We start from the raw sequence: 21927 nt of genomic DNA, 5'->3' as shown, positions 1-21927 counted from the left end.
TCTTCAGTAGTGATAAACTTTTCCACTTTCCATATTTACTATGGCCGAGTCCCTTATCGATCACGCAAGGAGGTCTACTCCACCAACCGTCCCTTGAGGTGACGTGCAGAGTCTGAACTTATGCTCATTGATTGAAAAAATTATCCATATGATCATGAATAGAATCTCACTATCAATTATATTAATTAATTTTATGACTATTTTTAAATAAAATTTAAATTTATGAAAATATTAATAAAAAAGAGCTAGTTTAACTATTTTTATTGGTATTAATAAATTAGATGTTCATTTCTTATATATAAAAATGAAGATAATATACCAAAGATAATTGCATTATTTCACTTTTAACCAAAGATTTTAAATTTGAGTACGGTTCAGAATAAAAAAGATGGAGGTAATATATATTTTTGTTTTTAAATATTTATTTATAAAGAACTTTATTTACACAGTTTTGTCTTGTTTAAATTGCTTCAAATCAATATATTATATATACAAATCCAATCAGACATTTTTTTATGATGTATGCATATATTATTGCAGCAGTAGCAGCCAAGGATTTATCTATGCTTTCTAAACCTGCCGGCTAATATTTGACTTTGCTCATATTCTTTCCTTCTTGTTATTTTTCAATGATATTTTTATATTTAGCACTGATGACATATATTTACCTTTTCTCCTTTTTATTTATTTTTTTCTTGAGAAGACGCATGCAGATGATATTTACCTTTTATTTTGTTTCATTAAGGATATGCACTTTTACTTTGAATGGCATGCACATGTATGACTGGTGAGTGCTGAGTAAAACATATTTTGTGTTTCTTCTCCTAGCTATATATATAATTTATATATATAGACTGGTTATTAACATTGTGAATATTCTTCCAATATTTTCCCGCTTTCTAGAAGTGACAACTGGTTCCTCACTTCACACATTCTGTTGGAAAAAGAAAATTGAAAAGAAAATAAAATCTTCTTCGTGGACTTAATTTATGAATGTGGATAGTTATATATCTTACGTGTGTCTCAAGATACATATATAGAACAATAAAAGCGAACGTGAGATAGACTACCATACCACCGGGTCAATTAATTACTTGGGATGGAGAATAGTGTTGTGCATGCGTCTCTTTCATTCATCAAATTGTATGTTTTTTGAGCTACAGCCAACAAACAGAACCAAACAATCACCAAGAAATCTAATACTAAACAAATAAAACCTCTAGAGAAAAATGATGCAACTCATCTAGAAGGCTATTTGTTCCTTATTAATATTTTTTATAAGTTGAAGCACAAAGTGACAAATTGCATTCCCCACGAGTGGCGTGAAGACTGCTAGCGGCCAAATTCCGTGGAGTTATTTTTTGTGGTTATTTGGATTTCTTACTTCACAATCACGACTCTGTATATCTCGTATGCTTTTCCTTCTAACTGTGTTAAGTGTTCCACGCGTATGATCTTTTATTTATTATTATTATTATTCATGGTTTTGGTTCATTTGTACCCTTGCTCTATTTAAATATTTACTATTTAGGATTGGATGCGCGGTTCAGAGCGAAAAGAAGTAGAGGAAATTGTTTAATTATTTTAAGTAATTAGTTTTTTTTAAAATTAAATGATATGAATAAAATAAAAATATGATAATTTTTTTAGTTATTTTAATTTAAAATTAAAAAAGTAACCATTAATTTCGTATTTTCTCTATTTCTTCTTTCCAAAGGTAGATTATATTAATAAACTCGTCATGATGTGTTTTGTCCAAAATTCATCAAAGTAACTCTCAGCTTGATTTGTCATGGTGTAGATTTGGGCTCAATCATTTGCCTGGTTCAAAGCTATCCCAATGAAGCCCATTGTTTATGCGGTCTCTATCTCTAGACGCAGACCCACCCACACGCGTATCCTTAAACAAGATTTTTTATTTATTTATTTATGAAAAACTAAAAGAGGAAGATATAATGCAAAACTAAACAATGGAAGAGATAATGAGCCTCACTTTTGCTCTCACTGCTCTTCCTTCCTTCCTAATTTCATAAAAAAAAAAAAAAAACATAGCAGAGGAAGAGGTGAAGAAATTCATCAATGTAGATTATTTCATAATAAGAGGGTTTGTTGTATTACGCCACTAAGCAATTTCTTTTGTAGAAGTAAACAGTTTTCTTAACTAATGTACTTACCGCGCTTTTTCAAGTATTGATTCTCAAATATTTGTTTATGCTTTTCATTTATATAAATTTTGCTTAACGTTGGATTCAAAAGGGAGAGCTTGAGCACCAATTGACCAAAGGAAGGGAACATAACAATTAATGGAGAGAAGATGGTTATTCTAGTCCAAAGTTTTTATTAATTTTTAATAGGACGACCCGTTAAACCACTAAGTGTGGTCCTAATGACAAAGGGTTGTTTTAATTTAACATCTGTGGTAAATATTAGGGGAGAAAAGTTGATCTTCTATAGACAATGAAGCAGAATGTGAATGAGTGATAATCAATCGTGTTGCATTGCATGGGTGTAAGTGCAGCTTCTATACTGAACCAGCTCCTCCGCAAGCAAAACCTGAAACCACATCCACACTCTCAAACCCAACCCGCCACCAATGCAGTGATCAACACGATCCTCACGTACCTCAAAGCGGGTCGCATCCGAAAAGCCACTTCCATTCTCTTCGCCTTCCCCAAGCCCTTCCCTTTCTCTCTCTACGCCCTCTTCTTCCGCCTCTGCTCCTCCCACCGCGCCGTCGTGGAGGCCCGCAAGGTCGAGTCCCACCTGCTCACCTTCTCCCCCAACCCCCCCACCTTCCTCCTCAACCGCGCCATCGAAGCCTACGCCAAATGCCACTGCCTCCGCGACGCCCGCGAACTGTTCGACGAAATGCCCCAACCAGATGGCGGCTCCTGGAACGCCCTCATTACCGCTTATTCCCAATTGGGTTTCCCCAACGAGACATTTTCCTTGTTCCTGTGCATGACTAGGTCTGGTTTTTTCCCTACTGAGGTTACTTTTGCTAGCGTTCTCGCCTCTTGTGCTGCTTCTTCTGAGCTTCTTCTTTCCAAGCAGGTTCATGGGTTGGTGACAAAGTTTGGCTTTTGTGGCAACGTGATTCTCGGGAGTTCCCTTGTTGATGTTTATGGAAAGTGCGGGGTAATGGCTGATGCTCGCAGGATGTTTCATGAGATTCCGCAGCCTAATGCTGTCACTTGGAATGTGATAGTGAGGCGGTATCTCGATGCCGGTGATGCAAAGGAGGCGGTTTTCATGTTCTCGCGGATGTTTTCCACCTCGGCGGTTAGGCCGATGAATTTTACTTTCTCTAATGCTCTTGTTGCTTGTTCCAGCGTGTCTGCACTCCGGGAGGGGGTGCAGATTCATGGGGTGGTTGTGAAGTTGGGTCTCCGTGAGGATAATGTTGTTTCAAGCTCGCTTGTGAACATGTATGTCAAGTGTGGTAGGCTGGAGGATGGTTTTCAGGTTTTTGATCAGCTTGGGTTTAGAGATTTGGTGTGTTGGACTTCCATTGTGTCGGGGTATGCGATGAGTGGGAAAACTTTGGAGGCAAGAGAGTTCTTTGATGAGATGCCTGAACGGAATGTGATCTCGTGGAATGCAATGTTGGCGGGATATACTCAGTGCTCTGAATGGTCCAAGGCGTTAGACTTTGTGTATCTCATGCTTGATGTGATTAAAGATGTGGATCATGTGACTCTTGGTTTGTTGTTAAATGTTTCGGCGGGCATTTCAGATCATGAAATGGGGAAACAGGTTCATGGATATATCTATAGACATGGCTTCCACTCAGACCTTAGGCTCAGCAATGCCCTTCTTGACATGTATGGCAAATGTGGGAACTTGAACAGCACCAGGGTTTGGTTTAACCAGATGAGTGATAGGCGTGACAGGGTTTCTTGGAATGCTTTGTTGGCTAGCTATGGTCAGCATCAATTAAGTGAACAGGCACTAACAATGTTTTCAAAGATGCAGTGGGAGACAAAACCAACCCAGTATACATTTGTAACCCTTTTGTTAGCATGTGCAAATACCTTTACGCTTTGTCTTGGCAAACAAATTCATGGATTCATGATTAGACATGGATTTCACATAGATACTGTAACCAGAACTGCTTTGGTTTACATGTACTGTAAATGTCGTTGTCTTGAGTATGCTATTGAGGTTCTGAAGAGGGCAGTTTCCAGGGATGTGATCATTTGGAATACCATAATTATGGGATGTGTTCACAACCATAAGGGTAAAGAAGCGCTTGAACTCTTTGTGATAATGGAAGCTGAAGGCATCAAGCCAGACCATGTGACCTTTAAGGGTATACTGCTTGCTTGCATTGAAGAAGGCCTTGTTGAGTTTGGCACTGGATGCTTTAAGTCTATGAGCAGTGAATTCCATGTCCTGCCCCGGATGGAGCATTATGACTGCATGATTGAACTCTACAGTCGGCATAGATACATGGACGAGCTCGAGAATTTTATGAGGACAATGACAATGGAGCCCACACTTCCCATGTTGAAAAGAGTTCTTGATGTCTGTCAGAAAAATGAGTGCCCAAGATTGGGAGAATGGATTGCAGAAAAAATTAATGAATTCAAATACTAAGTAATTTCAACAAGCAGCGATGGGAGCTGATATTTGTTTCATGACTTTCATTATAAAGGCCATACATCAGATGGCAAATATATGCAATGGAATATGACTATGATCAAGGTCCTGTCTGTAATGATGATAATCGGATCAATCCCTGGATTTGCTACTACAGGACTACTACTTTCTGCAGTTGCAGTGAGCAAGACATTCTTTGATTTTGCTGAAAGAAAAATAATCATGGTGTCTATTTTTCAAGGAACTAGTGCCGTAGTGGGCCTTAAGGTTTACATGGAGTCTATTTTTCAAGTTTATAAGCATACTTTAACATACATTTGAGGAAATCATACGATATTGAAGCATTGAGGGGAAGTGTCGTAATTTGGAACTACCTGATCCTTGTTTGGAGAATAAATTGCAGAAGGAAGCTTTTTTTGCAATTTGGGATTTGAACTCTGATGAAACTATAGCTGGTTTGGAAATTGCAAGGATAGACGGTGATGAAATAATGTGGTAGGAAATGCAAATGATAGTGTGTCTTGACAGTGGGCACGCCGAAACATGATTGTTACGTCAACCAAAACTACTCAATTAGGGGAGAGCTACATCTCATTATACAGTTGGATTCTCAGCAAAATATTTATGTGGAAAGCTGAGAACTAATGGTTTCATAGGATACTTTTGCTTAATTTGGGGGTGTTTTCATTTGGTCAATTTAGTAGTACGTTCAATGGTTAATATATATGCCTTGAAAAATAAATATTGTGCTCAACAAATTCGCTTCTCCGCTCTTCCTTTCCAAGCGGCCAAGGAGCCACCCACTCCCTTGGGAACCATTTAATTTTTGTTTTCCTCATCCACTTGTAAATTGTAATATTTCTACTTTTGAATTCATTATATTAACGATTTGCTAAAAGGAATATATGTGAAATTCTGAAAACTTGGTTTTATTTACATGTATTAGCCTCACACAATGTGTTTTTAATGATGCAAAAATCTCCTAAGATACAATATGTTCTTTTGGGATAAACTCAGGTGACAAGAATTGACAGAAAATAATTTGTTAACTAATATCGCAGAGAAAAGAGAGAAGATGATAACAGAACAGAAGAGAGCCAGAGAGCTAATATGTTTCATGAATCATGGTAAGAGCAAGAGAGAGGGACATATATTGTTTAAAAAAATGGAAGTCTATATATATTAATATTGGATAAAATTTGCCCAAATAAAGTCTTAAATAGACTAAGTTAAAATATCAGAAAATCTTAAAGGATAGACTAACTTAAAGCTTATCCCATAAGAACTGTTTAGGTAAAATAAAATTTTAATGTTAAGATAAAACTATTTTTAATATTCCTTGTTTAATCAATGTGCGATTAGTGAGTATTATACATACTAACTTTTGAGATATTTACAAATTGCACAACACACCGAACCCGATGAGTTACGGGTAACCAATATGTAAAAATAGAGAATAAGGAAGTGAGAATGGTCACAGAATGAGTATATGGTATCATTGACATGGAATTGCATGGCCTGGTACGCACGCTTCAGTCTTGGTCCACGCTTCGTGAAGGGAGGCAACTCCACGTGGCATTCCTTAAAACCGGCATCCTAAACTCCTCCGTCGCCGTAGCAAACCGGCTTCTCCAACTATATTCTCGCTGCCGCAATCTCCAGGATGCGTCCCACTTGTTCGACGAAATGCCCCAAACAAATTCTTTCTCTTGGAACACCCTGGTCCAAGCGCACCTCAACTCAGGTCACACCCACAGTGCCCTCCACTTGTTCAATGCCATGCCTCACAAGACCCACTTCTCATGGAACATGGTCGTTTCCGCATTTGCCAAGTCCGGACACCTCCAACTAGCCCACTCTCTCTTCAATGCCATGCCCTCCAAGAACCACCTCGTCTGGAATTCCATAATTCATAGTTATTCCCGACACGGGCATCCCGGGAAAGCGCTGTTCCTCTTCAAGAGCATGAACTTGGACCCTTCACAAATAGTGTACCGTGATGCCTTTGTGCTGGCCACTGCTCTTGGCGCTTGTGCTGACTCGCTGGCTCTCAACTGTGGGAAACAAGTCCATGCGCGTGTTTTTGTCGATGGCATGGGGTTGGAGCTTGACAGGGTCTTGTGCAGCTCTCTGATTAACCTGTATGGGAAGTGTGGTGATTTGGATAGTGCTGCTCGCATTGTGAGTTTTGTGAGGGATGTGGATGAGTTCTCTTTGTCAGCTTTGATATCTGGTTATGCCAATGCTGGCAGAATGAGGGAGGCAAGAAGTGTTTTTGATAGTAAGGTTGATCCGTGTGCTGTGCTGTGGAATTCGATTATTTCAGGTTATGTGTCCAATGGTGAGGAGGTGGAAGCGGTGAATCTTTTCAGTGCAATGCTTAGGAATGGTGTTCAGGGAGATGCGTCTGCTGTTGCTAATATTTTGAGTGCAGCCAGTGGTTTGCTCGTTGTTGAACTTGTTAAGCAAATGCATGTGTATGCTTGTAAAGCTGGTGTGACTCATGATATAGTGGTTGCTAGTTCTCTTCTTGATGCCTACTCCAAATGTCAAAGCCCTTGTGAAGCTTGCAAGTTGTTTAGTGAGCTCAAAGAGTATGATACCATTTTGCTTAATACTATGATCACTGTGTATTCTAATTGTGGAAGGATTGAAGATGCAAAATTGATTTTTAACACGATGCCTAGTAAAACCTTAATTTCATGGAATTCGATCCTTGTTGGCCTAACTCAGAATGCATGTCCGAGCGAAGCATTGAATATTTTTAGTCAGATGAATAAGCTGGACTTGAAAATGGACAGGTTTAGCTTTGCTAGTGTTATTAGTGCTTGTGCCTGCAGATCATCCCTTGAACTTGGTGAGCAAGTATTTGGTAAAGCTATTACCATCGGGCTTGAATCTGACCAGATAATTTCTACCTCCCTTGTTGATTTTTATTGTAAATGTGGTTTTGTTGAGATAGGGCGAAAAGTTTTTGATGGAATGGTAAAAACTGATGAAGTCTCTTGGAACACAATGTTGATGGGGTATGCCACAAATGGATATGGAATTGAAGCACTGACACTCTTTTGTGAAATGACGTATGGTGGTGTCTGGCCTTCTGCCATTACTTTTACTGGAGTTCTCTCAGCCTGTGATCATAGTGGTTTGGTTGAAGAAGGAAGAAATTTGTTCCATACAATGAAACATTCATATAATATAAATCCAGGGATTGAACATTTCTCTTGCATGGTTGACCTTTTTGCCCGAGCTGGATACTTTGAGGAAGCAATGGATCTTATTGAAGAGATGCCTTTTCAGGCTGATGCAAACATGTGGTTGTCAGTATTGAGAGGCTGCATAGCTCATGGAAATAAGACTATTGGCAAGATGGCTGCAGAGCAAATCATTCAGCTTGAACCTGAAAATACAGGTGCTTATATACAATTATCTAACATACTTGCATCTTCTGGGGACTGGGAAGGATCAGCACTAGTAAGAGAACTGATGAGAGATAAACATTTTCAGAAGATTCCTGGTTGCAGTTGGGCAGATTGTTGAATGAGAAACTCCGCTGAGCTTTTTAGTTTCCAGGTGAAGGTTAACCAATCTTAGGAGGAAACTCTGGACAGAAATAAGCTTGGAACCACCATTAGCTTTCAAAAGTGTTTTTGGCCCATTTTCAGGTTGACTAACTGATTTGAAGAGAATGAACAGCTTAAAAGTATGTGGCTCTAGTTGGGTTAAAGTAAGTTTCTTGCTCTAGCAGGTGGCACTTTGAGTGTTGGACTATTAGCTTCAAAAATTGAAAAAACTTGACGCTTACAATCACATTCTTTACTGTCAGTGACATCAATCTAACCAACGAACATGTTATGCTGTCTGCACCAAAGCATATTATGTAGTCTAGTAAACTTGCAGTTATTTTATACATCATCTCAAACTGAATTTGGTTGATGGGGAAGGGAATTGGTCATATGATTGTGCCATAACAATCTTCTTTCTCTGCTAAGAGCCTTATCCTCTAGCTGTGATTCGGGTGTAAATTTGGAGCACAGCTAATCTTAGCAAACATCGGTTGTACATATTGTTGCAAAGTGTTTATAGGAAGTTGTCTTGAGGTTCAGAAAACTAACTTATTGGAACAAAGCCTCTAGGGAGTATTTGGAATTATTTGCAAATGTTGGTTCCTTACAGGTTGTGTCATGTGTGGGTTGGATTGGTGCTACTGCTATCTATCACAAGGCAGAAGTTTTGGGACGTTAGGCCTCCCTAGAATTGCACCGGGAGTAAAAATGAGAGGAAAACAATTTTGATCCCATTAATTCCCCTTTTCTTCTCTCCAAATATTTGAACAAAACAAGTTTTTTTTTATAGAAAAATTCCCCCCTTTTCCTTTCATCATTTCCCATCAAATTGAACACTATGTAATTGTAAATGACTCCTATTATGTAAATGACTATTGGACCATTGACTGTGTAGATTGATTCACTGTGCACCGGTCCAAGTGGATGTTGGCCCATATGCTTACTTTTTTTTGTTTCAAAAACATCTAATTTATTAGTAGACTTAAATGATCTACGCACTAGTTCAAAATGACTTTTTTTTATAAAAAAAAAAAGATGATTTTTTTTGCAGATAAAGCAAAAAATAAGTAAATAATTTGGTTTATAAAATCCGTAAATCAAACACATATAACTCGACATTTTTTGCAAATTAACCTATGTAGATCAATAATTAAGTCGAGCAAAATTCAATTGGTCTGGGTTACGTGAATTGATCCACAACCCACCTATTTCCACTATTTATATTAAGATTGTAGAGGATTCGTTTCTTTTTTTCTTTTTTAATTACTTGCATGTGTTTTTATGAAAAGAAAATAAAAATTGTTGCAGAAAATATTTAAATTTAAATTACTTAACAAATTTAATGCAAATAATAACTGAAGATAAATAGACGAGAGGAATGTTAAAAGTTAACACTCCAATATATGTGAATCTTATTCATTATAAGACTCAGTAGATAAGGAAAAAAAAAAGACAATTTAATCAGTTCTACATAAAACTCACAAAATTATAAAATATATATCATTTGTCATGTGTAACAAGCAAGTACAATTCTTATCAAAAGTTTGGTTTTGATATTAGACTTATAGAGTTAATGAAAACCTTGTGTTACTTTCCTATATTACTTTACTATCACGAAATTTTTTTGGTACATAAAAATTCAAATTAGGGAAAGACACTCATTTGCGAGGTAAAAAACACATTACCAATCTCAACAAAAAAATTTAATGAAATTTATATATCATCTACTAATAGAGAAAATATGAGAATTGAACTCAAATTTGATTAATTTATCATATTTATGGTAAAGTAATAATAGGTATTTTACTCGTACAACCAAATACTAACATCACATATAATAATAATAATAATAATAATAATAATAATAATAATAATAATAATAATAATAATAATAAGTTGTGAGTTATTATCTCTTGACCGGAAAAAAAAGAAAAAAAATGTGATCGAATTAAAATATAAGTAACTTTTAACTAATTATCATATTCAAAATACTTCTTCATTTAATTAGAGTTTCATTTTTAATTATCTTAATTTTTTTTTGTCTTTACGTAATGTAAATGGTACTTTATAAAATGAATTATTTTTTTTTGAACTATAATGTTAATAACTAATTTTTTTAATGAATGTAATTTAGTTTTTTTCTCTTTATATTTCAATCCGAAGGGAGTAGTGTTAGAAGATGAATGGGTATAAGTTGGTAAGCTGGAAGGGACATTATTCTTTTGTAATCGCTAAGAATTCGAAGGATGATTTGGCTAATTTTTTTAGCTTATTTTTAAAATAAATGTTTTTTTTAAATAAAATAAGTAGTCTTATGATTTTTTATGTGTTTGTCAAAATTATTTTTACTTAAAATAAATATTTTTTTTTACTTTTTTAAGAAATTAATTCTATATGTTTCTTAAAAAAATCTTATAAAAAAGCGTTTATTTTAATTTAAAAAAACTCACCCATTATCATTATACTCGTTAAGTGTGTTAATGGAAGACTTATGTAATAATTATATGTTGCTCTAGTATAAATAGATTACTAATCCATTTAGCTTGTGTCCCAAATGAATAGAATCTCCTCTTGTCTATTTTTATAACAATAATAAGACGTTGTGATAGAGCTGATGGAATCAGTATGAAGAAGGGTTGGAACCGTACCCTTAAATTTGAGGAAGCGTGTGATTCACTGTTTAATTTTGGATTGCCATCGCTAGCTCTTAAACGTGCCTGTGCCTTGTAGTTGTGAGCGTGGCATTAGCATTTGCATGTACCCATTATTGAAGCAAGCGCAAGGTCCTTATTCTTCTCTTTCATATTGCTCTCTTCTCCTAAACCACTGTTTATCTAAAAAATCGCTTAACTTTGTCAAAATCGTGCATGCCCACTTCCTCAAATTGGGTCTTAACACCTACACATACTTGGGCAATCGCTGTCTCGACCTTTACTCTGAGTTCGGCCACCTTAACGATGCACCGAAGGTGTTTGATGATATTTCCCATAAGAATTCCACGTCTTGGAACATTTGCTTGAAATGGTTGCTCAAAAGTGGCCAGTTTGGCAAGGCCTGCCACTTGTTTGATGCAATGCCTGTTAGAGATGTCGTTACTTGGAACTCCATGATTTCGGGTTATGCTTCTTGTGGGTATTTTAGTCATGCCTTGGAGCTTTTTGTTGAAATGCAAGGCACTGGTGTAAGGCCAAGTGGGTTCACTTTCTCCATTTTGATGTCACTCGTGTCAAGTCCCTCTCATGCTAAGCAGATTCACTCTAGGATGATCAGAAGTGGGGTGGATTTGGATAATGTAGTGCTTGGGAATTCGTTGATAACTATGTATGGGAGGCTTGGTCTTGTTGAATATTCTTTTGGTGTGATTATGACTATGAAGCAGTTTGATGTCATATCTTGGAACTCTTTGATCTGGGCTTGTCATAGAGCTGGACACCATGAGTTGGCTTTGGAGCAGTTCTATTGGATGAGAGGTGCTGAGTTTTTACCTGATCAATTTACGTGTTCAGTGTTGATGAGTGTCTGTTCTAACTTGCGAGACTTGGACAAGGGTAAGCAGGTTTTTGCCTTTTGTTTCAAGATGGGATTTGTTTATAATAGCATTGTATCCAGTGCTGCTATTGACCTCTTTTCCAAATGCAACAGATTGGAGGATTCTGTGCGGCTCTTTAAGGAACAAGATCAATGGGATTCAGCTCTATGCAATTCCATGATTTCAAGCTATGCTAGACATTATTTAGGGGAAGATACCTTGCAACTTTTTGTGCTGACCTTGAGAAAGAATATCAGGCCAACAGAATACATGGTTAGCTCTCTCCTGAGTTCTGTTTCGATATTCTTACCTGTTGAAGTGGGTAATCAAATCCATTCTTTGGTTCCTAAATTGGGTTTTGAGTCAGATGCAGTTGTTGCTAATTCCCTTGTCCATATGTATGCTAAATTTGGATTTATTAATGATGCCTTGAATATCTTCAATGAAATGAAAATAAAAGATTTGGTATCATGGAACACTATAATGATGGGATTGACTTACTATGGCAGAGTGTCTTTGACCATGGACCTCTTTAGGGAATTATTGACTAGAGAAGGCATGCTACCAGATCGAATAACACTTACTGCGGTTCTACTAGCATGCAACTATGGGTTATTGGTTGATGAAGGAATTGAAATATTTTCCTCAATGGAGATGGAATTCAGAGTAAAACCAGGAGAAGAACATTATGCATGTGTTGTGGAGATGTTGTGTAAAGCTGGTAAGCTCAAAGAAGCCATTGATATCATAGAAACGATGCCATATAGAACTACCTCTGACATTTGGAGGTCAATTTTTTCTGCATGTGCAATTTATGGAGACTTGCAAATTATAGAAGGGGTGGCGAAGAAAATAATGGATATGGAATCACTGATATCCTTACCGTACTTGGTGTTGGCTCAAGCATATCAAATGAGGGGTAGATGGGATTCCATGGTTCGAATGAGGAAGGCTGCAGAAAATAGAGGTTCTAAAGAGTTCATTGGACACAGTTGGATTGGAATAAAAAATAATGTGTACACTTTTGCGTCAAATCAATTACAGCATTATGGTGGCAAGGATCTTTATCTGGTGTTGAATTTACTGGTCTGGGAGATGGAGACTGAAGGTTATGTCTAAAAATTGTATAGGCCAAAATAGAGAGGAAAGAAAGATGTAGCAGTTGGGAAGGAATGTGAATGTTGAATTGAATTGAAGTGAGTTATAAACTAGACTGATAGTGCTAGGGGAGGGTGGAAGGAGGCAGAAAAGTATATAACAAAGTACAAATTGTATCAATTCTTTATATTAGTTCTCATAGGAAATTATTTGATAGTATCTACTATCTACCCTGAAAGAAATTATTAATGACACGATACTCTTCATTGTTGATCCATCTCAGAATAGGTATAGTTCAATATAATGGAATGTTGACTCGGTTTAAAGTAGATCAACAATAAATGATAGAATTTCACATCGCTTATGAAATAAATAAATGATATATTAAGGATTAAATAATGTTTTTTTTTATCATAGGATTAAATAATGACTATTCAATTATTAAGAAAATATTACAAATTCCGGATTTTTTGTCTCCATGCATTCACCTCTCTGTCTCACGCCTTCGTTCATCACAGATTTTGGCTCATACAGAAATATGATTTGGAGCATAATATTAGGGGCTCATGGATTTTAACAATGTTCTCACATTTGGTATGCATGTGGTTTTTACACCAGGCATATGTTGCTCAAGTGATTGTGAGTTCTAGGCGGCCATATTCCGCACAGCATCACTAAATCTATTTACCTTGACTTCTTTTGATAAATCATAATAAGAGTCTTGTTTAAAATAGTCTCATCAAGTTTTCCTTACCTTACCTAGAGCAAAGAAGTTCGACCTGATTACAATTTGAGGCATTAATTTTATGTACCATAAGAATAACCTTTCTACTGGGACTATGCTACATTTTCCTTTGACATATACATCCGTTAGATAAAAACAGAACCAACGCTACAGCATACATCCCATAATTGAGGGAAGAGGCAAAACTACTTTTGACAAATCCATCAAATAAATCCATTTACCTTGACTTTTGAGTTTTGATGATCCACAAATAGAACAGTCTTGTTCAATATAGTCCATCATGTTTCGCTTGCTTAGAAAAAGAACTTCAACCTGAGTAATGTTTAAACCATCAATTTTATGTACCATAAGAGTCACCTTTCTTGTGGGACTATCTTATGTTTCCCCATCGCATACATCTCCATTAGATGATAGCAGAACCAATGTAACAATATGCTTCATTGTTTCCTATAACCAAGGGCAAAGGCAAAACTACTTTTGACAAATCTATCTAATGAACACACTTACATTGACTTCTTTGATAAACCATAAACGATCATGTTGCTGTAGTCCCATCAAGTTTCCCTTGCTTATAAGAAAGAACCTTAACCTAGTTATAATTTAAACTGTTAATTTTACACATCAAAAGATAAATGTCGCCTTATAGTGTGACTATATTATGTTTCTCCATCGCACATATCTCAGATAAAAGAACGAACCAATGTTCCAATCTCCTTCTCAGTTCTCACAGTCAAGGGCAAAAGGAAGGCTACTTTAGTTTTAGGGTAGCCAAACTACAAGATAAATGAAAGTCCAAAAGAATGAGGGCATATTTAGGGGTGTTTGCATGCTGGTTTGAATTGGTTTTTGAGCTAAAGACCCATCCAGATCAAGATATTAAAACAACTTGTGATTTGATTTGGATAGATTTTTTTATATAAAAAAATGATTCAATTCAATCCGATAAAATGTGGTTTGAATTGAAATGGATGATTTGATTTTCACCAACAATGTTTTTTAACATTTTAATTTCTTATTACTAGGTATCAATAGCTTCAAAATTGAACATTATTTTTAAACTAAGCTAACTATCTTTAAGTATTCTAAAAACTTATTTAAAAATAAAGAGTATAGAAGATGAAAAAGAAGCATGTCAGTCATTTGATTAATTTTCCTACAACATAGTTTCTTTTTTTCTAAGATAAGAACATATACATTCAAAATCAAAGCTCAAGATCGAGAACAAAGTATATATAATTTTGCTACATTGGTTGAATACGTGAAAAAAAAACATAATAAAAATAATAATCTATATGTATTAAAAAAAATATAGGTTCGGTTTTGCAAAGATAATGTCATTTTATGTTTTTTTCCTAGGAAGGCTCTGGTACATTGTATTGGTTGCAAAGAGTGATAATCATGTTTTGAATAACCCGCCATTAAGGGTCAATCCGGAAGGTGGCAACTCAATTTTTTGGTATCTTTTCCATATTAAATTGTGTGTATAATCTATAAAGTTTTGTAATAACTATGAATGGAACTCTTTGGTAACAGAAGGATGGAACAACCGCTTTCATGCAAGACTGATATAGGTGGCATTCAACTTCTCACCATCTACGATTTCAATTACAAGTCCACAACAAATTAATAAAACCAATTTAATAGGGATGATAAAGAGCAAAGCTAGTGCATGTTTTTTCAGAGGACATGTTTATCTGATCATATCTCATAAAATTAGTATAACGCAAAATGGTAACCATCGGAAGGAAATGGAATCAGACCATTTTCAGATTCATCCCTCGATGACAACGTTCCATCTGACAACCCTGTGCTCTATAGCACTCAAAAGATCATGGGAAAATAGTCCACTTGACAAGCTCTTCTCTTGTGCATAAAATTACATCCAAATTGTGTCACCAATAAATCATCAATTTAGTTTACTGTTGTTGGATATTTTTATCTTTTTATTTAGTGCATTTTACATTTATTTTTTTACTCATCTTTTTAATAATGAATTATGATTTATTTTCCTTCATTCCAAAGTCTTAATTGTTCGGTACCAAAAAAAAAGAGTCTTAATTGTTGTTGTAATCATAGCGATGGAGATTTTCAAAATTTTGATAAATGAGACAGGTAAACGTGACTAACCTAGACGTTAAACCCAATTATTATGCAATTGGGTGACATCTCAAATCTTGACATTTCATCTACAATTATGGTTGCCATATCACAATTCGAAACAATCTAACTGAAAAGTAATTGTACCAAATATATAGTCCTGTTATATATATATATATATATATATATATATATATATATATATATATATATGTATTATGTCCTGTGAATTATCATGGATTGGTTGGACACAAAACTTACTATTTTTTACATCTCATTTTTACTTCTTCTCTCCCAGTGAATTACTTTTTCACTTTCTGATTTGTTTTTTTTAAATCATGTATAAGCACGAGTCCACATTAGTTTGAAATAAATATTAATCAGTTTGATAGATTCAACAGTAACACCCATTTCACACACCATGTACTCTCACTTTCATTAATACAGATGAACCCACAACAAAAACACAAAAGAGAGATGTGATTAATCCAATCCAAAATCTGAACACGTTAGAAGGTACAAATTTTACACAAAAACAAAACTCCACATAATTTGGAACTCAACATTATCAATAGATGCCGGGTCAAGATGTTAATCCTGTTTCAGTGTTTTCTCATAGGGCTCCTCGATCGACTTAGATGCCCACGTGGATGAGGACATGAGAGGGGCCCACTCAAACCACAAGCTCTCACACAAGACAAGGTTCTCTCTCACAGTCTCACCCTTCCAGCCAAAGTGTTCTAAAAACAAAAACACAGATAATGTTTTTTAAAAATAATTTCACACAAATGACAACTCATTGTCAGGCAATCTTTTTCGTTTGATTTTAGAGAAAAAAAATAGTCTTTTTTATTAAAAAAAAAACCAACAGGTCCATATTTTCTGATAGGAATAACAAATTGTTATTAGTTTTAAAGGAAAAAAAAAAAAAACCCATTTGATTCAATCATGATTTTCTTGATTCATTCAATCAATTTTATTTAAAATTTAAATCCGATCCAATGCAATTTAAAATGATTTATACTAAATCCATTTTCAGTTTTAGTCTTACTTTTATCTTTTCTTTGAAGAAAATATTAAATATGTAATAAATATTATAAAAAACAATGAAAATATCAAATATTTCATCTATAAACTGTTATACAAAGTTTGGTAATTACGTACTCAAATGTTTATTTAAACATTATCTTTAATTAAATATTTTTAAAATAAATATAAATTGATATACAAATATATAAATTCAATCGATGAATTTGGAACACCACAGATCACTTCTGCACCATGGCCTTTTCGATGATGCGGTGTAATTATCTAGACAAGGAACTTTATAAATGAAAGAAATTGAATTTTGTACAATTTAATACATTACAAGTTACATGAATTTATAGAATCCATTCAAAAGCCAAAATTAAAAGTATCCAACAGCACATAGCTACCCAAAAAGGTTTAGATAGTATCTAAGATATAACCTTCTAAAAGCCGTTAGCTGATCACTGGATTATATGGTTATAATAAATAATAAATGTTACAGTACTTCATTGGCCCTGATGTAAAATAACAGTGAACAGTAATCTTACTATACACATGCATACAAACTGGTCTAAGATTTTGCATAAGAATAATCCTTCCATCTAGTGACTCCAGATCTAAATGTTCTCCGCAACACATCAATCCGTTCAGTCAAGATAGAATCTTTTAGATTTTCCATTTCAGCGTGTTCCTTTTCCATCAACAGCTCCAGATTGTCAAAATGTTTAACCTTGCGTAGCATTTTCTCAATCTAGTTAACAAATAAGCAAAGAAAAAATAGTTAATCCCTAAAATGCATACCTGAACCAGAGTAATTTGGCTAGAGCTAGGAGTTGAAGATTTAAAAATCATGAACTAGGAACCTGTGCTTCAATTATAGTTGCTACTAAATGTTCAATCTCTCTGTCTTCCTGATCTGCCAACAATTTTGCTCGTGCAGCAGCAGCTCCAAGAGCAGTTGCAGTGGCAGCTCTTACACGCAGTGTCAAAGGTATTTCTGCAAGGGCAAGCTCAGATTAAAGGCGACATGCAGCAATACTCCATACGCAATGTTTATCCACAAATATATATTAACAAACGACACCCAAATATATATTTATTAGTGCAGTCCTTTTACCTATTCCCTTTTTCTCAATAGTTTTCCCCTTCATCCTCAAGTTTTATAGTTCATTTTAAGTAAGCAATCCTTGCCCTAAACTGGATTGCTCAAAAAATCAAATAGGAAGTGATTCCTATCTGGAAATAGGGAGACAATTTTGTTAATGAAAAACTGGAAAGAGATAAAAAAAAAAAGAGCAGAATGCTCCCAAGCTATGAAGGATCTCTCATAGCTCAGGCTTAGTGAAGAAACACAAAAAAAGCATCAAAATCCCACATAACTCACTCTTTCCCTTTTACATCAGATTCACCTTCTCCATCCTCTAACTAACTCTCAACATCACATAATACTCCTTACTAACTCACTTGGTGCTTTCTAACCAGTTTTTGTTGCCTTAGGCCTATGCAAATACACTTGCAAAAAACCTTGGTTTTGGCTTAGCTATTTGAGGAACGTAACTTCTAGGAGCTCAATCCCATAAAAAATCCCTAAAATGCACCATCACAAGGTACTGGGTCAAACATTCATCTAACAAGGAACATGAACTCACCACTGAGTAATCATTGCCGTCCATAAGATGGTTTCCTAATTTAATAATGTCCACCTAATTAAACAACCTAAGTTTACTGACAAATTAAACTAGTATTGTAAGTATTGAGAAGTGTAACATGCAAAACAGCAGAAGTTATGAAGAAAAACGATGGACAAGTATCACCATCATCATCGTTATTTATATAACTTGCATTTGAAGGAGCCAATAATTTTTTTCTTCATGTATCTAGGAAACTAGACAAGTTTTGGGGAATGCAAATTTACTCAAAAGTTATAGGATTTGTCAAAAAGAATATCATCTTAATGTACACATACAATAGAAAATACCTGATAGAGAGGACCTCTCCATCTCTAAACCTTCTTCACCCTCAAGAGCTCTGTCACAGATAATAACAAGTATTAGAACTGTATAAAGTGAAGCCTCAATTTAAGATTAAGTTACTATACAGCAAAATCTGATTAATGAAAACAATAGGTTTAGGGATAACCTTGCTGAATAATCCTCTTCAACATCAAATATCTCCCTTGGACACAAATCCTCATCACAAAGAGCTGAAACAGCTGCATCAGCTGCAGCAGCTGTGATATGAGGGTCAACCACATTAGAGATCAGTCCCACCTAATTCAAAACACCATAACCCTTGGTCATACCGAAGGAGGTGAAAGCAAATAACTGATTCACATACACACACCTTTATTTCCAAAAAAAAAGGACAAAAACCAACCAAAATGTAGGTATCATAATGAATGAGGTCCAAATGACATCAATATTCACATGTTCTTTTGTGTTATTTTCCCTGCTCAATCAATATATACTAGAGATGTAACAGCCAAAGAAGCATCTGCACAGTGTGCACAGGCATGAGCCTTTCACAAAATATAGATATGTTATACCTAAGATAACTCTACAGAATGTCAGCAAAAAGGGAAATGCAGCCAGATTTGGAAAATTATAACTTATAATCATAACAAAGGAAAGAAAATTCAAGATTATCTCTTACCTGATTCATTAGCAAACTGCTGGAATCTGAAAGGGCAGCAACACGCTGTCTTTTTGAAGGACTTTCCTTCACTGCATCTCCGTTCTGCTCATTTTCATTTGTAAGCTCAGGAGTCTGGTCCTTTGTCTTTGAAATTTCTTGGTTGTCAGATGAAGATGATTGAACTTGTTTGGCATTGTTCATGATGCCATTAGCACCGTTAATGTTAACATTTTTGTGAGTAGGGCCCAACATGAGCTCCCCAAAGGGCAGCTCAATGAGTTTCGAGATACAATCAAGTTTGGTCTTGGTTTGAACACTTTGAGCAACAAGCTCCCAATCATCCCCATGCTTCAAAACAGATTCTAAAAGGAGAAGAGTTTCAGCCTCAGTCCAGACAGTGTCATGTTTGACACTATTTTCACTTGACTCACTAAATACAAAATCCTCTGCGGACCTTTTCTCCCCATAATTCCCACTTTTGAAACAATTTGCACAAATAATAAAATTATCCTGCCATGGTACATAAAAATGGAATAACTAACAATGGTACTGGTTCAGAAATACCAGCAAAACACCAGATAGATAGATCAATGAAATGGGATATGATAACACTTGCTCTCAAAAAGCAGAAAAAAACGAGACAAATCACCAATATAAATTTAACTTCAAACATGTCCTGTGACCATAGGGGCGTTAAATGAAATCAATCAATCAACTCCATTTTTTAGCAGATGAATATAATATATATGTGTTGCAAAATAATGTCAAAGATATAGCTTTACTAATTGTATTAGGATATATATGTAAATAACCTAGTCAGTTACTTAGACATCCTGACTGTCCTAATGGCCTACATAAGCTCTACTTGTAACCTTTTTTCATTTGAGTAATGATTAAAACAAAACTCCACTTTCTGTTCTCAGATTCTCTCAATTTCATTGCTCTTAGAAACTCTTTCAAATTGTAATTAGGAGGGAATAATAAGAGTGAAAATGGTTTACAAATATAGCCCGAGTCAGAAAAAAATTCTCCTCAATTCAGAGTATGTGAAATGAAGAATTATCCTGCAATCCTCCAAATCCCTCCCATATTCACTTCTATGAGCATTAAGTTCATCATCTTCATCCCCCTTCCAACCCCTATTATACAAGCCAAGTAATGTGATAACACATAAAAAAAAAAAAAAACCAACCTGTGTACATCGGTAATGTCCAGAACCACATTGGTGAGCGCAGAGGGCACAGTTGCCCTCTTTCTGCCTAATCAAATCACCATAAACATCAGAGTAAGAGGCCAGAGGCGGCAATTTGAGAGAAGCCCCAGTGGCATTGGCGGCACTCTTCCCATTGCGAGGCAGCAGCATAGGCTTCAAGGAATTGGGCGTGGCGGCGACTCGAATCCCACTGGGGGCGCCTTCTTCGAAGCGAACCTTGCAATGGTCCTCCTCCACATCCTCTGCGGTGCCGTAGTTGATCAAGGCCCAATGCTCCAAGAAGAGGAAGACCTTGTGAAGGAACGTGACGTCTCCCACGAGCGACTTTCGAACCTCGCTGAATGTGAGCCTTCTGGAGGGCTCTTCTCTGTACTTGTTGATGATGAAGTCTCGGTACTCTTTGTATATCTTCGGGCTTCGCGATATCGAGCTTCCGTCGAAGTATTCCTTGAATGCTGCTCTCTCCGTTTCGTGAATTTCTTCCCACGCGAACCATCCTGCCAAAAACCGCGCCGCTTAGATTCCTTCAAACTAAATTAGGGTTCAGAGAATGCTTGCTTACTTACTTGAAGAGCTTGGGATGGTGTAGAGTTCCAGTTCCGAATCTGAATCCGCCTGTGAGTTAGGGTCTTTCGCTACTTCCATGCCGCTCTTTCCTCACCAGGGACAAGACTAGGTTTTGTTCCGAATGAAAGAGATAACTGGAAAAGTTTTCTTTTTTTCTTCTTCTTCTTATTGGGCCATCTCACTCACCCTGGCCCGTTAGACTATTTCCAACCTCTATTTTGCTACGTTCACGCCCTATAATTCTTGTCCTTTTTTTATTACAAAAAATACTTCTGATAGAAACAAGTTTCCATTGGTTAAACTCTTTCTGTAATAAGTATCCTTGAGACAATCTTAGTCTTAAGTTGGCTAAGATTACTATGCGTGTTAAAATTCCTCTTTCAACATTTAACTTGAATTCAAAACTATTAGTTAAGTTAGAATACCTTACATCATTTAATCTACACATTCAATGCTTATTAATTAAGATAAATTTTTACGTTTGTTGTGACCATAATTAATACAGTAAGTCACCTTTTATGAAGTCAATTGTAGCAAGGATCAATATAAAAAAATCTATTCTTTTAGAACGACTCTAGTCACAATTCATGAGTAATCTAAAAAAAAATTATAAAATGATAAACTTGAATTAACTTTTGGTTCCTATAATTTTATGATGGTATATTTTTTATCCTTTAAAAATATTTATTGTATAGTATGTCTTTGACATTTTTAAAATTTAGTAATTAAGGTTTATCATTAGTTTGCAACAAATTTTTTAACATAGATTGATATCATGACATCTAAGTAATGATGTGACATTAAATGTATGATAATGTATTCATGTGACAATAAGAACCGAAATTTG

At 35.6% G+C, this 21927-nt stretch overlaps 4 protein-coding genes across 4 annotated transcripts; 3 read left to right on the top strand and 1 right to left on the bottom strand.

The window, feature by feature from the left end:
- Positions 1 to 1947: 1947 nt before the first annotated feature.
- Positions 1948 to 5360, top strand: LOC100775626 (pentatricopeptide repeat-containing protein At3g26540). Its single transcript, XM_003522515.5, has one exon. The coding sequence runs from the start codon at positions 2503 to 2505 to the stop codon at positions 4597 to 4599; it is 2097 nt and encodes a 698-aa protein (XP_003522563.1). The 5' UTR covers positions 1948 to 2502; the 3' UTR covers positions 4600 to 5360.
- Positions 5361 to 5971: 611 nt separating this feature from the next.
- LOC100790756 (putative pentatricopeptide repeat-containing protein At1g77010, mitochondrial) lies at positions 5972 to 9160 on the top strand. Its single transcript, XM_003523365.5, has one exon. The coding sequence runs from the start codon at positions 6106 to 6108 to the stop codon at positions 8140 to 8142; it is 2037 nt and encodes a 678-aa protein (XP_003523413.1). The 5' UTR covers positions 5972 to 6105; the 3' UTR covers positions 8143 to 9160.
- A 1549-nt stretch (positions 9161 to 10709) lies between these two features.
- LOC100819993 (pentatricopeptide repeat-containing protein At1g43980, mitochondrial) lies at positions 10710 to 13066 on the top strand. Its single transcript, XM_003522513.4, has one exon. The coding sequence runs from the start codon at positions 10924 to 10926 to the stop codon at positions 12814 to 12816; it is 1893 nt and encodes a 630-aa protein (XP_003522561.1). The 5' UTR covers positions 10710 to 10923; the 3' UTR covers positions 12817 to 13066.
- Positions 13067 to 17102: 4036 nt separating this feature from the next.
- On the bottom strand, positions 17103 to 21234 carry LOC100790238 (SWI/SNF complex subunit SWI3A). Its single transcript, XM_003523364.4, has 7 exons — positions 21080 to 21234; positions 20493 to 21010; positions 19319 to 19810; positions 18806 to 18936; positions 18645 to 18694; positions 17530 to 17663; positions 17103 to 17417 (listed from the first exon to the last, which is right to left on the bottom strand). The coding sequence occupies exons 1-7, from the start codon at positions 21156 to 21158 to the stop codon at positions 17238 to 17240; spliced, it is 1584 nt and encodes a 527-aa protein (XP_003523412.1). The 5' UTR covers positions 21159 to 21234; the 3' UTR covers positions 17103 to 17237.
- Between the last annotated feature and the right edge of the window lie 693 nt (positions 21235 to 21927).

This window comes from Glycine max, chromosome 4 (assembly GCF_000004515.6).
Source record: "Glycine max cultivar Williams 82 chromosome 4, Glycine_max_v4.0, whole genome shotgun sequence".
Classification (NCBI taxonomy): domain Eukaryota; kingdom Viridiplantae; phylum Streptophyta; class Magnoliopsida; order Fabales; family Fabaceae; genus Glycine; species Glycine max.
This window is presented reverse-complemented; position numbering and strand designations above follow the sequence as displayed.

Excerpts from the sequence above, each read along its gene's own strand:
- LOC100775626 (XM_003522515.5), top strand. The coding sequence starts at position 2,503 with ATGGGTGTAAGTGCAGCTTCTATACTGAACCAGCTCCTCCGCAAGCAA.
- LOC100790756 (XM_003523365.5), top strand. The coding sequence starts at position 6,106 with ATGGAATTGCATGGCCTGGTACGCACGCTTCAGTCTTGGTCCACGCTT.
- LOC100819993 (XM_003522513.4), top strand. The coding sequence starts at position 10,924 with ATGTACCCATTATTGAAGCAAGCGCAAGGTCCTTATTCTTCTCTTTCA.
- LOC100790238 (XM_003523364.4), bottom strand. The coding sequence starts at position 21,158 with ATGGAAGTAGCGAAAGACCCTAACTCACAGGCGGATTCAGATTCGGAA. Across the intron at positions 18,937-19,318 it reads GCAGTTTGCTAATGAATCAG|GTGGGACTGATCTCTAATGT; the intron begins GTAAGAGATAAT and ends GTTTTGAATTAG. Across the intron at positions 17,664-18,644 it reads GGAGAGGTCCTCTCTATCAG|AAATACCTTTGACACTGCGT; the intron begins GTATTTTCTATT and ends TTGCCCTTGCAG.